Source organism: Corylus avellana, chromosome ca3 (assembly GCF_901000735.1).
Source record: "Corylus avellana chromosome ca3, CavTom2PMs-1.0".
NCBI classification, from domain to species: domain Eukaryota; kingdom Viridiplantae; phylum Streptophyta; class Magnoliopsida; order Fagales; family Betulaceae; genus Corylus; species Corylus avellana.
Genome location: NC_081543.1, coordinates 19,524,730 through 19,539,948, shown reverse-complemented (window position 1 = coordinate 19,539,948; position 15,219 = coordinate 19,524,730). Strand labels below are relative to the sequence as shown.

The window sequence follows — 15,219 nt, the reverse complement described above, 5'->3', positions numbered from 1 at the left end:
AATCTGAAAATTAATACATTCTATGCCCAACTACTTTCTTGATGCTCCCATTCTTGACAACAATTTATACCTTTATTTGCTTTTTAAAATGTAATGGATCCATTTAATTAACATTGGGTGAGTATATGTAGTCTTGTTCTTAAAACTTTAGAAAATATACAGAAAATGAAAAAGTTTAGGACATAGAGTGGCAATGTATAACTAGGTAATTGGTGCTTAACAGTGCCTCCATCAAATTTATCGCAGGACTGGTTCATGATTGTCAGCACTTAATATCTATGTCTACTTCTAACAATACTTCATATTCACATCCATCATTTGAACTGTGCTTCTTCTTTTTTTTCTTTTTTTTTTTTTGATGGAAAACCCCCACAAGGCAACATAATAATGTAAATTTGAAGGGAGTAAGCTTTGGCGTGGTGATCATGTGTAATTTAAAGCAATAGAACTCCAACATAGTTGAACATATCCTCCTGAAGCTGTGGGCAATTTGGCCTACTACATCGGACCTAGGACAAGAAAGGAAAATTTGAGAAATTGATAGTTTAAACATTTCTATATTTATCTAAAATGTAGCAAAGGAAACGAATGTATGATAACTATAAAGAAAAGTTAATCTTCCTTCGAAGAATTGCTAAGAAAGTGTAGGTAAAGAAGCACACATTGGAAGCCAAATACAGAAAAAGATATTAGATCTTTTTGTTAATTTCTTATATAATGAAAGAAGAGGAGAATGGATGAGTCAAATAAATAAAGTTAGAGTACATTCTGTTTCATTTTGGTTGTTGAGAAAACTAAAGAATAGAGGGAATTTTTAATTATATGTGGTAGAACCGAGGAATGGTTCAACCCCAAAAACAAACACATAGGCAATATATATATATATAGAAAATAAATTGTAGTACTTAATAATAAAACATCACAACTAGAACACAAGTATTCTTTTTACAAAGTGAAAAACCCATTGAATACATCAAAGAGAAAAACCATTCTATGGCTGCTAAATCCAAAAAAATCACTATTACAAGGAAGATTCAAAATACACACATATAAACTTACAAAGCCCCTTTGTAAATCTAATATTTCGTATGACGACAAGCTTCCCGCTTGCTTCCGTGCTAGCTAATATTTTTAAAGTGCATTTCCTCACCGATCCATCAGTAAACTCTTTGGTGTACAAGGGTTGTGTATGGTGTGGTTTGAGCAAAATCAAGAACAAAGTCCCATGTGAGATAAAGCTTCAAGCTTTTTAGAATCCGCACTTGGGTTAACCATGGTGAAGGAAGGTGTACATCTAGAGGGATTCTAGGATGTAATGTTTTCACTTTCTTTTTCACTAAAAAGTTCAAAGTTTGGTTGAGAGCAATGCGAAAGATAGATGCTAAATGAAGTCAAGATCTGATTTTCATCCTGCAAAAAATACACATCGCATCATGACGGGAGACATTCATGTCAAGAAGTGCAATTAGGATTTCATCGCTAACTTTCTGACATTTGGCAACTTTTAGCCGGTCACGTCAAGACGGGCTTTGCACGGGACAAGACATAAACTTTCTGACTCTATCTTCGTCTTGACAGGCTTTGAACAGGGTGGTAAGGCAGTAGTTTCTCTATAGCTCTGTGTTATGTCTCCATTGTGACGAGCTTCAACGAAAGAAGGCAGTTGCTTCTCTATGGCTCTGCTTCATGTCTCCATCTTGACAGGCTTTGAATGGAAAACACAAACCACTCAAACACTTCTTTTCACTCCGAAACCTTAGTTGATGAAAGATATTACATGTAAGATTTTGACCACTAAATGAAGCCAATTTCTAAAATTTAACAATATGTTTCGTTTTTTCTATTTCAGTTTATTATTTTATGGTGTATTTGGTACCTATTTGCCAAGTGGCAAAGTTTGGTCACATGAGTTTCACATCCCCTATTTTGATTATTCTAAGAGTAGTTCACTGATGTAGGTGTCAAGTTGTTAATATTTCAGAAGTATAGGTAAGAAGAGTGCAATTAAACCCAATCCTTTAGGGGAAAACAGTTATTTTTATGATAATATAAATACACACCATCTCATATGGATCATAATCTGGAAAAAAATAAATAAATAAATAAAACTAGGTTAGGGTGTCAACATGTGATGGGGCCAATTTTTCAAAACATGTGCTTACCAATTATCTGGGTCACAACAAAGAATTATCTTTTCCAACATTTAAGCTGCCAAAATGATAAATATTAGTTTTTGTGCTTTCAGCGTCAACCGAGTCTGTCTAATTGTGAACTCCTAATTGGTTTTCGGCCTCAGCTGTGAACATTTAAGTTGTCAAACTGATAACTATTATTTTTTGTCCAATATTTAAGATTCCAAACTGATAAATTTTTTTTTTTACCTACCCAAATATTATGAACTCCCCAATTCGTGATCTTTTCAATTAATCTGGTAAGTTCGTACCAACTGGAGTTAATTTGGGATCCTTGGATCCTTCATACAATACACTCTAGTTTATGAATATCATTTTGGATAAATACCACCTTCTCCCCCCAACACCCCACGGACATCCAGGACAAGAGAAGAAAAGGCTATATATGCTTTGGCATCCCTTGTTAACAAATAAGTGCAATTTGCTCCCTCCACTAAAATGCATTGCTATTACATTCTCACGCATTTTACTTATTTTGATATCTTGGTGTATTATCTAACATCTTGAGGTAGCTAGCTATTGAAGTTGATGAAAATTGGAAGCATCCTATATATATATAGGTGCTTGTTTTAGTATATTGATTTGTTAATATCGTTTACTAAGTTGCTTTTGAGTATTTTTTGGAGAAAACCTTTTAAATTCTCTTTGAATCTTCATGCTCTTCAAGGGTTTTCTAGATGGATGTGACGATCTGAAGTTGCTGAGAAATGGAACCTTGGAAATGGGTTCATCTGGAAGGTGGGCTACCGAGTGGGAAGCACATGCCAAGCCATTAGTATCTAAGGCAAGTCTATTCTTTCATATTCTCATATCTATACTAGAAAGTGAAATATAGGATACATAACTGATGCAGATCAGGTCACTCAAGAATTCGGACATAAGCGTTTGTTCGCAGGGGCGTTCAAACAGCTGTTCGAACGTGCAATTCTGGAAGGCTGGCAGAAGACCCCGTTCGGAGTCCCGTCCGAACGGCCTATGTTTCTTTATGTTTCTTTGTCTTGGCCTTCCGGACGGGCGCCATCAGTTTGTTTTATTTTCTAGCCGATTTTATGTTGTTATTTTATTAGGGTTAGGGTTTTAGGGGTATTTATATCATATTTTATTAGGTTTTGGGCTATAAATATATGCTTATAGCCTCTAGAGAAAGGGGAGTTTATGTTAATTATTGATTTTTATTAATGAGAATTAATCATAGTTGAGTTTATTCCTCATTTTCCTTCAAAACCTAAAGAGTATTTAACTTTTCAAGAAGAATTCTCAGATAATTGATAGACTCAAGATCTAGAATTACCTATATGCTGCTTTATTGTTATCTTCACTGCAACCTACCAAGTTAGATTGCATCAGTTGATATCAGATCTCAATTACTTTCCATGAATGGGGAGGAGTGACCGTTGTACAAACATGAACAAGGTGTACGTGTGCACGGAGACAGCCCGTAAGGAGCAACCGGCAATTTGCATGCGACACATTAGTGGTGGGCCGAACGGTTGTCGTCGCCAACCAAGACAGCAATTCACAGAGGCAGAAGGCAAATCTATTGCTGAACATTGGCAACACACGAAGGATCGACTCAGAGCTATGAGGGATCAAATTGAAGACCTCACAACCCAAGTATCCGACTGGTGTGGTCAACATGGGAATGGATCCGGAAACCCTTTTGCGGAGCACAGAATGCACGGACGTTAGCACCATGTGCAAGCTTATGCCAGTAGGTGGGTGAATGGCTTCGAACTCAATATTTTGAAATTCTACAGGGATCTACAACTCTTCAAAGGGGTGTCCGATGAACAACGAGCCTCTTTGGTGGTACGCACATTCCAAGGAAGAGTTGCTGCGTGGTGGCAACAATTGAAACAAAATAGGGTGCCGCAAGGCAAATTGAAGATCAATAGTTGGGAGAAACTATTGAAATACATGCGAGTCACCTTCTTGCCCCATAAGTATACCATGAGCCAAAAATCACAGAATTGGAGACAAGGGTCTATGGCTGTGACAAGAAAAATAGAAAACTCTTACAAAAAAAAGGTGTTTAGGGAAACATGGGATGAGGCAAAGAGTCCACGACAGGCCAATTTAACCTTTACCCAATAACCTCAAATCCGTCTATCCAATCTATATGTGGAGGGGCAAGGTGAGTCCGTTGATGAGGAGTTCCTAGAATCTGAGATCCTTAATGAAGAGTTCGAGTATAAAGATGTTGAAGATCCTTCACAATGGTTCGTGGATTGGGATTCCCCCACCAACCTATGATGATGATGTCGGTGAGGAAGATCCCATTAAAAGACCTTTGCCATCCGACCTAGAGGAAGAGTATGTAGAAGAAGGGTCTTCTCCTATGTTTGACGGCACCTACCCCGAAGAAGATGACCCATTGGAAGAGGAAGAGCCCACGGATGACATCACCGATTATGAAGAGGTTGATGAAGACCTGCCAGGTGAATATACTACTTTTAATGGTGAAGAGGTTGATTATGTTGATTTCCTTGGTGTTGAAGATATTTTAAACTCTCCTAACAATGATTATGATGAGTTTGATGTGGATCAGAAAAATTATAGGTTCATAAGGGAAACAGCGGCTGACCCATTCTTGAGTATTTTCATGGCACGTGGGAGGGAGAAGAGACAAGAGAAGTAAGGCAAATCCGAAGAATTGTCAAGTGGTGTGTGGGACCTCACAACAACCCTCAAAGTATTTCAATGATGAAGAACACCATGCTTATTATGGGCTGTTGTCTTGTTTTGATCTTGAGGAAGGGCAAATGGAATGAGTTGATAGGGCATCTGAAGGACCGTGGAAAGAACCGACTGAATTCGAGGTCGAATTGTCTCCAACCAGGGGAAGATGATACAGATTGGATAGCTCAAGAATTCGGACAGAAGCGTCCATTCGCAGGGGCGTTAGGACGGCCGTCCAAACGTGCAATTCTGGAAGGCTGGCAGAAGACCCCGTTCGGAGTCTCGTCCGAACGGCCTATGTTTCTTTATGGTTTTTTGTCGTGGCCGTCCAGACGGCCATATATCCCGTCCAAACGAGCACCGTCAGTTTATTTTATTTTCTAGCTGACTTTATGTTTTTATTTTATTAGGGTTAGAGTTTTGGGGGTATTTATGTCATATTTTATTAGGTTTTGGGTTTTGGGCTATAAATATAAGCTTATAGCCTCCAAAGAAATGGGAGTTTATATTGATTATTGATTTTTATTAATGAGAACTACTCATAGTTGAGTTTATTCCTCTTTTTCCTTCAAAACCTAGATAGTATCTAGCTTTTCAAGAAGAATTCTCAGATTATTGATAGACTCAAGATCTAGAATTACCTATCCACTGCTTTATTATTGTTCTTCGCTGCAACCTACCAAGTCGCATTAGTAACATTTATTTATAATGATAATTGTTGGGGTCGTTTTCCTCTCTCATGTTTGAGTTCCCTAGGTGGCCTTTAATTTAGGGGATAATACAATTTGTTCTAAACCTCATGAGAGATTTTGACTTTCAGGTTATCTCTCAGAACTTTGATTGGCTAAAAGTTACAATGTTTCATCAGTTAATGGTCTCTCATCTGTTGTATTGTACTAAAAGGTTACCTACTTTTATATGTTGAGTTGATATCTCAGGAAAACTGGGTGTCTGAATTGGAATTTTATTTGTTGTATTTTGCTAACTTCTATCTTAAAGAACCAAAGTATACTTAATTGTAAGGGTGAAAACCCGGTCCCGGTTCCCGGTTATTGGCCAAAACTGGGAACTGGAACCGGAGTACCTGGTTTTTGATTTTTGAAAACCGGAACTGGAACCGGGTTCCTAGTTAACTGGTTATACAGTAACCGGCCGGTTCCGGTTGGCACCCGGTTATCCAAACTGGGTAACTGGTTTTTAAAATTTTTTTGCATTTTGGGTTTATTTTAGGTATTTGGCCTAATTTTTGGGCTTATTTTAGGTATTAGGTTAATTTTTGGGCTTAGTTTAACCATTTTGTGCCCCATTTAAAAAATAATAATAATTCAAAAATATTAATAAATATACTAAATTCAAATATATATATATATATACCCGGTTACCCTGTTAAAATCTGGTATTTAAAAACTCCAAAACCAGTAACCAGAACCGGGCTCCCCGGTTACTAGTTTTTCCCAACCTGTTTTCCGTGTTTTTTTTTATATATATACCCGGTTACCCTGTTAAAATCGGGTATTTAAAAACTCCAAAACCAGTAACCAGAACCGGGCTCCCCGGTTACTAGTTTTTCCCAACCTGTTTTTCGTGTTTTTTTTTTTAAATAAATAAATAAATTAGGCTTACAAACAAATTTTACAAAAAAAACTTTTACAACATAATGTGGCACAATATAATTGGATTTCTCAAAAGTTGAATTTATCTCATTTTCAATCATGTTGTGCCACATCGTGTTGTAAAAGTTTGTTTGTAAAATCTTGTTTGTAACCCTAGCATTCATCTTGTTTTTTTACACGCCTACTTAATTGTGATGATTTTTTAAAAAAAATAAAGATTTGATCAACAAAAATTTCTGGTTAATTGTACTATCCCTCATTTTCTTCTTTTGTGGTGCAAGGGAGATGCTATTTAGGTTCTGTTTTTATGTTTTATGGCTTAAGAGAGTAGCACATGACATGGAACAGTAGCATGTAAATCTTGTGCCACTCGAACAAGAATTATCGGTTGATAATTTATGTTATGTGAAAACTTCAAAACTCATGGCCATCTTATGCATACTTCGTAATAAGTGGATTGCTAGATTTAGACCATTCATTTTGTATCAAATGGTTTCATTTTGTTAGTGATACTATGAAATTGGTGTAAATTGAGGTACATGCATCTAGGGGTAGGGATTAATCGGTTACCGATTACCGACCGTTTACTGAAATTAACCGAACCGATATTAACCGCAACCGATAGTTATCGGTCAGTAATTGGTTAAAACTTATATACCAATAAGCTTATTTGTCGGTAATCGGTCGGTTAATAATTTGTTATCAAAAAACCGATATAACCGATAAGGGGGTACAAATGTAATTCTCAATTTTTTTATTTTTCAAAATATACAATTTATAAAAAATTTGGTGCATCTTGGGCATTATTGTCTTCAAAACTGTAATCAATTTTTTTTTTTCCAAAGTTACTACCCAAATGTTTTATCATGGCAGGATATATTATTTTGCGAAATATGTCATCATCTTATTGGATAATGACACATCACTACAAACCAACTTTTGAAAAAAATAAATAAATAAATAAAAAATAAAAATAAATGTAGTATTTCTCTGATTGATTGGGTCACCATTGATGCAACCAACTGGTGGGTCTATCTATGGCCACGTCCAACTGGGTTCACATGTTTAAGTATTGAGCTAGCCCATTAGGGCTAGGTTTATTAATTCAATAGATCAAAAGCGCAATGAAATTACAATCCCAAGCCCAGAGCAACATTAGTAAGACAAACCAAACCTCAATATTAATTATGCGGAACGTAAAGGTCTACATAAAGAGTAATGTTACACATACTCTTACTTCTTTACATCCACTTCTTTACACTTATAGATGGCTTTTAAAACTACCATTAAATTTTAAATTGATCTTTATTAGATTTTAATCTAATAGTGATTTTAAAAGCCACCTATAAATGCGAAGAAGTAGATGTAAGGCATTTTTACGTGCTTTAGTGAATGGGATAATGCATATTGTACCATAGTGATGATAATAATGAAAATATTAATAGTAAATAAGTTGAGATATTGCATGTTACCAGTGGGCTGGTGAGTTGCGTGTTGCTAGTATCATATAAGGTAAGGGTGATAATTAGCTGTTAAAACAACAATGATATAATGGCTTGTACCGAGGGTATAAAAATAACATAAATAAGACTCTACTAAACCAAACGATCATTGTATAACTATCATTAATGAAACAGTAGACTTATTTGTTTGTCTATGTAAACATGGTAACGTCATATTTAAATAGGCTATGATGCTAGCTAGTATGGAGGACTCTAGTGTTTGTTTTGGTTTGTTTTGGTAATCACTGATGTTCTAGCTATGTTGTTTTGATATGTAATTATTTCCTTCGTTATGTATTATAGGACTCTTTAAGCTTATGTTTCCTTATAATGTATAATTACTCTTAAACATGTTTGCTTATGTGCAGCATGTGACACTTATGTTTATTTGATGCACTAGTGTGTATTTATTGACGTAGAAATGTCACGTCCGAAATCAGATATTTTCACTTACGCTTTTATTGTGTAAAGGCAAAGAGTTACAATTTGTTGATACAAAAGTTTTTGTTTTTTTGTATTGCTTTTCATTAGTGCTCGCCAGTTAGTTTAAAAGAAACCAGTTGGATAATTGAAGAGTATAATAATGAAGGACTTTGTCGAATGGGTTTGGCTATATATCCTTTACTCTATTTTGTAACATAATGGATGCTCTTTCCTCAACCCAGATGCAAATTTGTTTCGTTTGAAACTGATTTGTGAAGATTAGGGAAAACATGAATTTTGTGAACAACTAAATCAGCCCCATAGAGACATGATTTACGAGTAATTTAGTTTTAGACACATACGTTTGCTATAAGGGTAAAGCCCTATAGAGCTACATTATGCTCTCTTATTGATTAATATGATTGCTTAAGAGGCTATATTTATAGAGCTTACAAATGATTTGAATTTATTCAAAACGAATCTAATCCTAATCAAATCCCTTCATTTTGGGCAATTCAATTTCATCAAACCTCTAAATTTAGCATAATCCAATCTTCATTATAAAGATTTTTATCTTTATCATCTACTCTAACATTCTCTCTCAAACTAAAGGTAAAGATTCTGGAAGCTTAAGTTTATAAAGAAATGTATTTTATTTTGCTGCGCAGGTTGGAGATAATGGCCAGAAACTCGCTAAAGTTGGGAAGAATTAGCAATGGTGACCGGAGATGAGTCTTTAACAACAATAGGCTAAGAAACTTGGGGTAAAAAAGGCCTAAAATGAGTCAAACAGGGGCCTAAAATGCACATAGGTCATCAAACAAAACCAACAAAAGTCGGACCTGTGCAATTAAACAAGACCAACAAAGGTCTAAAGACTAGGCGAAAAAATGGGTCACATGGATCAAATATGGCCATTTGGCTTTATTTTTTATTTTTTATTTTTTATTTTCATTTTTTATTGAATGATGCAACCTGACACAATACCTGATGAGATAAGAAAAATTGTATGATGAAGCAAAAGACTCGAGGGACAATTCAGGTAGACTTTATGCGTGTGGTACATGTTTCATGACCACCAATGGCCCACACAAAAAAACAGTAACGAAGCACAAAAATTATTGGGTCTGAAAAGGAGTAGAACAGCTACAGTGATGAAACACGAGAGGCTGCGCACTCTTTGACCACACAAGAGAGAAAGAATAAAATATTTATTTTTTATTATAAAAAATAAAAATATCATAAAAAAGAACCATCTCATTTCACAGATCCAATGAATCCCGACAAATTCAATAGTAAATGCACATAAATTTTATCATTTCTCATTGCTCACAGCTAAATAGAAGTAAAAGAATTTGGCACTAGCCACGTAAGAAAAGAAGCAACACATTACGAACAAAATAGTATAGCAGAATGCAAATTAATGAGTCAACGAAAGCATTCGGGTAAGCACATACTCTTAAGTCTTATCAATCCGAAGGGCTGAAGATATAGCAATTATTTTGGCCCTTGTAAAAAGAAAACTAATTCTTAAAAGGTGCAAATGTAAAAATACAGAGCATCTGAAGTTGTTCTAAATCCAAACATAACGTTTAAAAAACAAAAACAAAAAGGAAAAACGAAAAACCAAACAGTTGATTAAAATCCATAGAGTGTGCTGCTGCTGCTGCTGCTGCTGACGACTCCTGCTCCACGGTAACAACATTGAAAAGAAAACGCAGGCAGCAGAGGGTTAAACAGGTTGACAATGAGAAAAGAAATGAAACTTATAGCTTGTCCTCGAACTCGGAAAGCGGGGTCATCTGCTCCTTCAAGCCCTTTCTCTTGCGGATGTCTGCAACAAGCTGAGAAGCCTGTGATCCAGCTTCCAATGGATCTGATGCCATCATGTCCCAGTGATCAAAGACACATTGGGGGAAAGCTTGCCCTGAGGTTGCAGCCCTCAAAGTGCTTGAGAATCCGAAAGATTCAATGACAGGAAGGTATGCCTTGATGTTGTATAGTGGGGTACCAGGCCTCTGAATTTCCTCAAACACATGCCCACGTTTCTGGTTAAGAACACTGTAGATACCACCAAGTGCCTGCTCAGGAGCTTGGATCTCAACCAGGTATACTGGCTCAAGAAGCCTGGGCTTGGCTGTAATCTGGGAAGCATAAATAACCCTCCTAGCAGTTGGAATCACCTGACCACCTCCTCTGTGAATGGCATCAGCGTGAAGAACAACATCACAGACTTCGAAGCAGATACCCCTCATGTTTTCTTCAGCCAATGCACCTTCCTTAGATGCCCACTGGAACCCTGCAACAACAGAATCCTTAATTTCATTCAGGTACTGAACTCCCTTACACATATCAACCACCATGTTAGGGCCAGTGGTCTCAGGGCCAAAACACCAGATTTTCTTAGCTAGATCCTTATCCCAACCAAACTCCTCAGACAAGATTTTGGAACGAGCTTTAGGATCATCCCTTGGGCCGATGCGGCCATCATCAATGGCCTCTGCAAGCCCCTCTTCCATGGGACGTGCTTCCATGTACAGACGGTTATGCTTGTTGGGCGACTTGCTCATCACAGTACGGCATGACTTCTCAAGGACTGTCTCACGGAAGGAGACAACAGGATCAGACTTGATAATCTCCGCTCCACCCATGAAATCATCCTGCAAATCCTTCAAACAGATCTCAAGGTGGAGCTCTCCAGCACCGGCTATGATGTGCTCCCCAGACTCTTCAATAGTACAGACGACCATAGGATCTGACTTGGCCAAACGTTTCAGGCCCTCAACAAGCTTAGGAAGGTCAGAGGCAACCTTGCATTGAACAGCCACACGCACAACAGGTGACACAGAGAACTTCATGGCTCGGATTGGGTGTGCATCAACTTCCTTCTCGTTTGTCAAAGTAGCGTTCTTGGTGATATATTGATCCAAACCAACCAACGCAACAGTGTTACCACAAGGCACATCCTCAACTGTTTCCTGCTTCTTACCCATCCAGATAACAGTTCTCTGCACGCTCTTAACATACAAGTCCTTCTTTTCCCCAGGCACGAAGTTGGGACCCATGATTCTGACCTTCAAACCAGTTGAGACCCTTCCAGCAAAGACCCGACCAAAGGCAAAGAACCTACCCTTATCAGATGCAGGAATCATTTTTGATACATATAGCATAAGAGGCCCATCAGGATCACAGTTCCTGATAGCATTAGCATAAGCATCATCAAGGGGACCCTCATACAAGTTTTCAACACGATACCTTTGGGCCTTGGATGGGGAGGGAAGGTGAAAGATCATCATTTCCAATAGGGCACTACTTGCTGGAAGCCAGGTCTGCATCACACGTTTCATCAATGCCTTACCCATTAAGTCCTTCTCTTCCGACTTCATGGTGACACCAAGTTTCGTCAACATGGGCCACAGTTTGTCCTTCTGGTCATTCATGCAAGTGTTGATAATCTGCTTGATAGGTTCATAGCAAAACTGAACAAAACCACGCTTGCAGGTGGGAGAGCCAGTATTCTTGCTGGTCCATTTCTTCGTAGCTGGGTCAAAGAAGTTCTCACCCCATAGCCGTTCCATCATTTTTGACTCGTCAACTCCAAATTTGGACGCATACATCTTTGCAAAGTTTGTCAGTGTAAAGGCCCAGCCATGCAAACCAGCAGAGAAAGCAACTGTTCCTTTCTCGGGGTAAACCTGGACATCACCAAGGAGGGGATCTTCATATGTAGCCATGATGACATTAGCATTCTCAATAACCCTCTGGAATGTTTGGTAAGCCTCCTCTCCATCAACCTGGAGCTCAAGAAAACACCTGTCCATCTTGTTAACTGTCAAGACAGGCCTAATCCTTTCTCCCAAGGCCTGTCGAAGCACGGTTTCTGTTTGGACACAAACACCTTCGACACAATCAACAACCACAAGTGCACCATCAGTAATGCGAAGAGCAGCAGTAACCTCCGATGAGAAGTCAACATGCCCGGGGGAATCGATGAGATTGATAAGGTACTCATTCCCATGTCTCTCTCCCTTGTAGCTCTGCAGAGCCTCATCAGTCATCTCATAGTAGAGGGAGATACCAGTAGATTTAATTGTTATGCCACGCTCCGCTTCATCCGCACGAGTATCTGTCATCCGGACATCACCTGCAGTTTCTTGTGCAATGATACCAGCAGCAGCCACAAGAGAATCCGTAAGTGTAGACTTCCCTGAAATTTTATAACCAAATACATCGTTAAAACTTGAAGAACCAAAACATTCAAATAACATTGTTAAAGTAGTATAAGGCATACTATAGAAAGCCATAGAACAAGGGCTAAAGTTCCAACATCAAATAACCTTCCTGGACTTCAACAAACCAAACAAAAGATATTGCATAATAGGAGGCATACAAATAAAACTAAAAGTAGGCATTTAAAAAACGACAAGTCAAAATGAGCATCCATCTTGCCCCTAACGGATGTAAAAACCTCCCACTTATGCATGCTACAGTCAACTGCAATACCCCCTATCAACAATACCACAAATTTATTGCTCGACTAGTCCTCTCTTGCTAGAGACAAATGTTTAGTCATATATGCAGATATAAATTTGCATAAATGCAAAACTTACATTAGAAAACTTTCATAACTAAAAATAAACCTAGTAAGCCAAAGTAAAATAGAAATCATACCATGATCAACATGCGCAATAACAGACATATTACGAATATTGTGCTTGTAGTCCATAATCCTACGAAGCTCGTCTGCTGTGAACTTCACCTGCACACATCACAAACAATTTTTCATTAACCACAAATACAAAATAGAAAACAAAATCAGCAACCAAACAAGCCATATAAGATATAAATGACGTACCATCTTGGCTGGCCTTTAAATGGCACGAAAAAAGAAAAGGTATTCGCACCGAGGTCTTCCTCCAAGAATCAAATTAAAACCTGCCCACAAGAACAAAAATTTTAGTCACGGTTTACATTGACACACGCACAGAGCAAAGAACACAAATATAATATTGTTTTAACCCAAATTATACTTTTTTTTTCTTTTAACAACCATAAGACAATCTATAGGGGAAAAACACATTTGCTGAGAACAGGGTCCGCACAAATCATAGAATCCGCGTCACCCAAGAAACAGTATGAGCTCCATTCAAACATGTAACTCTCAGCAGTCATTAATCAACAATCTAAACATCCTAAAACCTCTTACAATAGTTGTATTTGTTTCAAGAAGATAACATATATATATATATATATATATATATATATATATATATATATAGCGATTTAACCAGTTCCATGTAGGATAATTTTCGGGGGTGCGGTGCACGGGACGGGGACGGGGACGGGGTTTACTCTGCAGGGTGGTCCGAAGGAGGTTCCTCGACACAAGAAAAATAAAATAAAAAAACTACACGCATATGTATATATATGCAAAGGAACAGAGAAGAAAATTCAGCAAAGAAAAAATAGAATACGGAACCAATCAGAATCAAATGTAAACATTATGCATATATACATATAAGTTATAACATAATTTTGTTCGATGCATAAATACTGCACCCTCCCAACAAATCATCAAGAAAGCCAATACAATACTATTTGCTTATCAGCTGTTTAGAATCTGGATTTAAAAGAACAACTATAAAAACGATTCTCAATAATCAGTCTCGTCCGGATCTCCAAACGAACAACACGAAAAAACGCAAAAATATACAAAGAAAGCGCAAATGAATCATTAAAAGAAGTGAAGCTGAGGACGAAGGAAGAGCAAACCTGAGGGCAGCCTCTCTGAGATGCAAACGTACTGTGACGGTGAGTGAGCGAGCGAGCGGGCGAGAGATGCCTATATCTATATATATACACATGTATCTTGTGGTCGACCTCGATTTCGCCTAGGGTTTTGTTATTCGCTGGGCTGGGTTGGATTTCGCTGACTTGGGCCCCGAGCCTACTATTTTAAGGCCCAAAATAGAATACCAAATTAGCCCCTAAAATGTCTGATGACTGCGACTGCTATGTCTCAATGCATAGTATCGATATTTTAGGTTAATTGATTAGAAACATGCAGCAAACTTAAGTGGGATTGGATTAATAAAAATAAAAATTACAAAAAAAGCGAGTTGGAAACCACAAATTAAACTACAGTACATACATCAACAGTGCAAGATAAAATTTAAAATCTTTAAATAGGCCCAAAAAAAATGGCTTGGTGACGGAGAATAGGGAAAAAAAAAAAAAAGACTTAGGGACGGTAAGGTCTTTTTGATTATGGACACCACACCCAACTGGGTCTTTAAACCCTGGCTAGATCATGGGTCTATGTGATAGAGATAAGATTAATATTAGATAGGTTTAAGGATTAAAAATTGAATTGAAATGATCCCTAAGGGGTAGCTCAATCGGCTGTGAACCACGCCTTATGAAGCGAAGGTCACAAGTTTCGAATCCCCCTACCCCTTTCCTTGTGTGGACATGTCAAAAAAAAGAAAAAATAGTTGAATTGAAATGATTATTTAAATTAGAATTATATTAGAATTATGTTTAATTAGAACTCTTGTCAGTTTATACTTCTACTGTACTTTATTTAAAGAGCATATTGTTGTTAGTGGAAAATAATGAAGAATTATTAAGCAAAAGTTTATTTGTGGTCTATTTCTAATCATAATTGGATTTGTTTGTAGTCTCTCCTATTCGAAAGGAGTTCAATATTTCTGTTTATAAAGAGTGGTTTATAAGGAGTTGATGTCCATCACTTTGACCATTAAGACCCACGATCTAGTCATAGTTCTCTTTTCATGATATTTTTTTAAG

General features: G+C 37.4%; 1 protein-coding gene across 1 annotated transcript; it reads right to left on the bottom strand.

The window, feature by feature from the left end:
* Window positions 1–9,803: 9,803 nt before the first annotated feature.
* Window positions 9,804–14,279, bottom strand: LOC132173500 (elongation factor 2). Its single transcript, XM_059585018.1, has 4 exons — window positions 14,182–14,279; window positions 13,265–13,344; window positions 13,081–13,168; window positions 9,804–12,616 (listed from the first exon to the last, which is right to left on the bottom strand). Exons 2-4 carry the CDS (start codon window positions 13,265–13,267, stop codon window positions 10,176–10,178), a joined length of 2,532 nt encoding a protein of 843 aa, XP_059441001.1. The 5' UTR covers window positions 13,268–13,344; window positions 14,182–14,279; the 3' UTR covers window positions 9,804–10,175.
* Window positions 14,280–15,219: the final 940 nt, after the last annotated feature.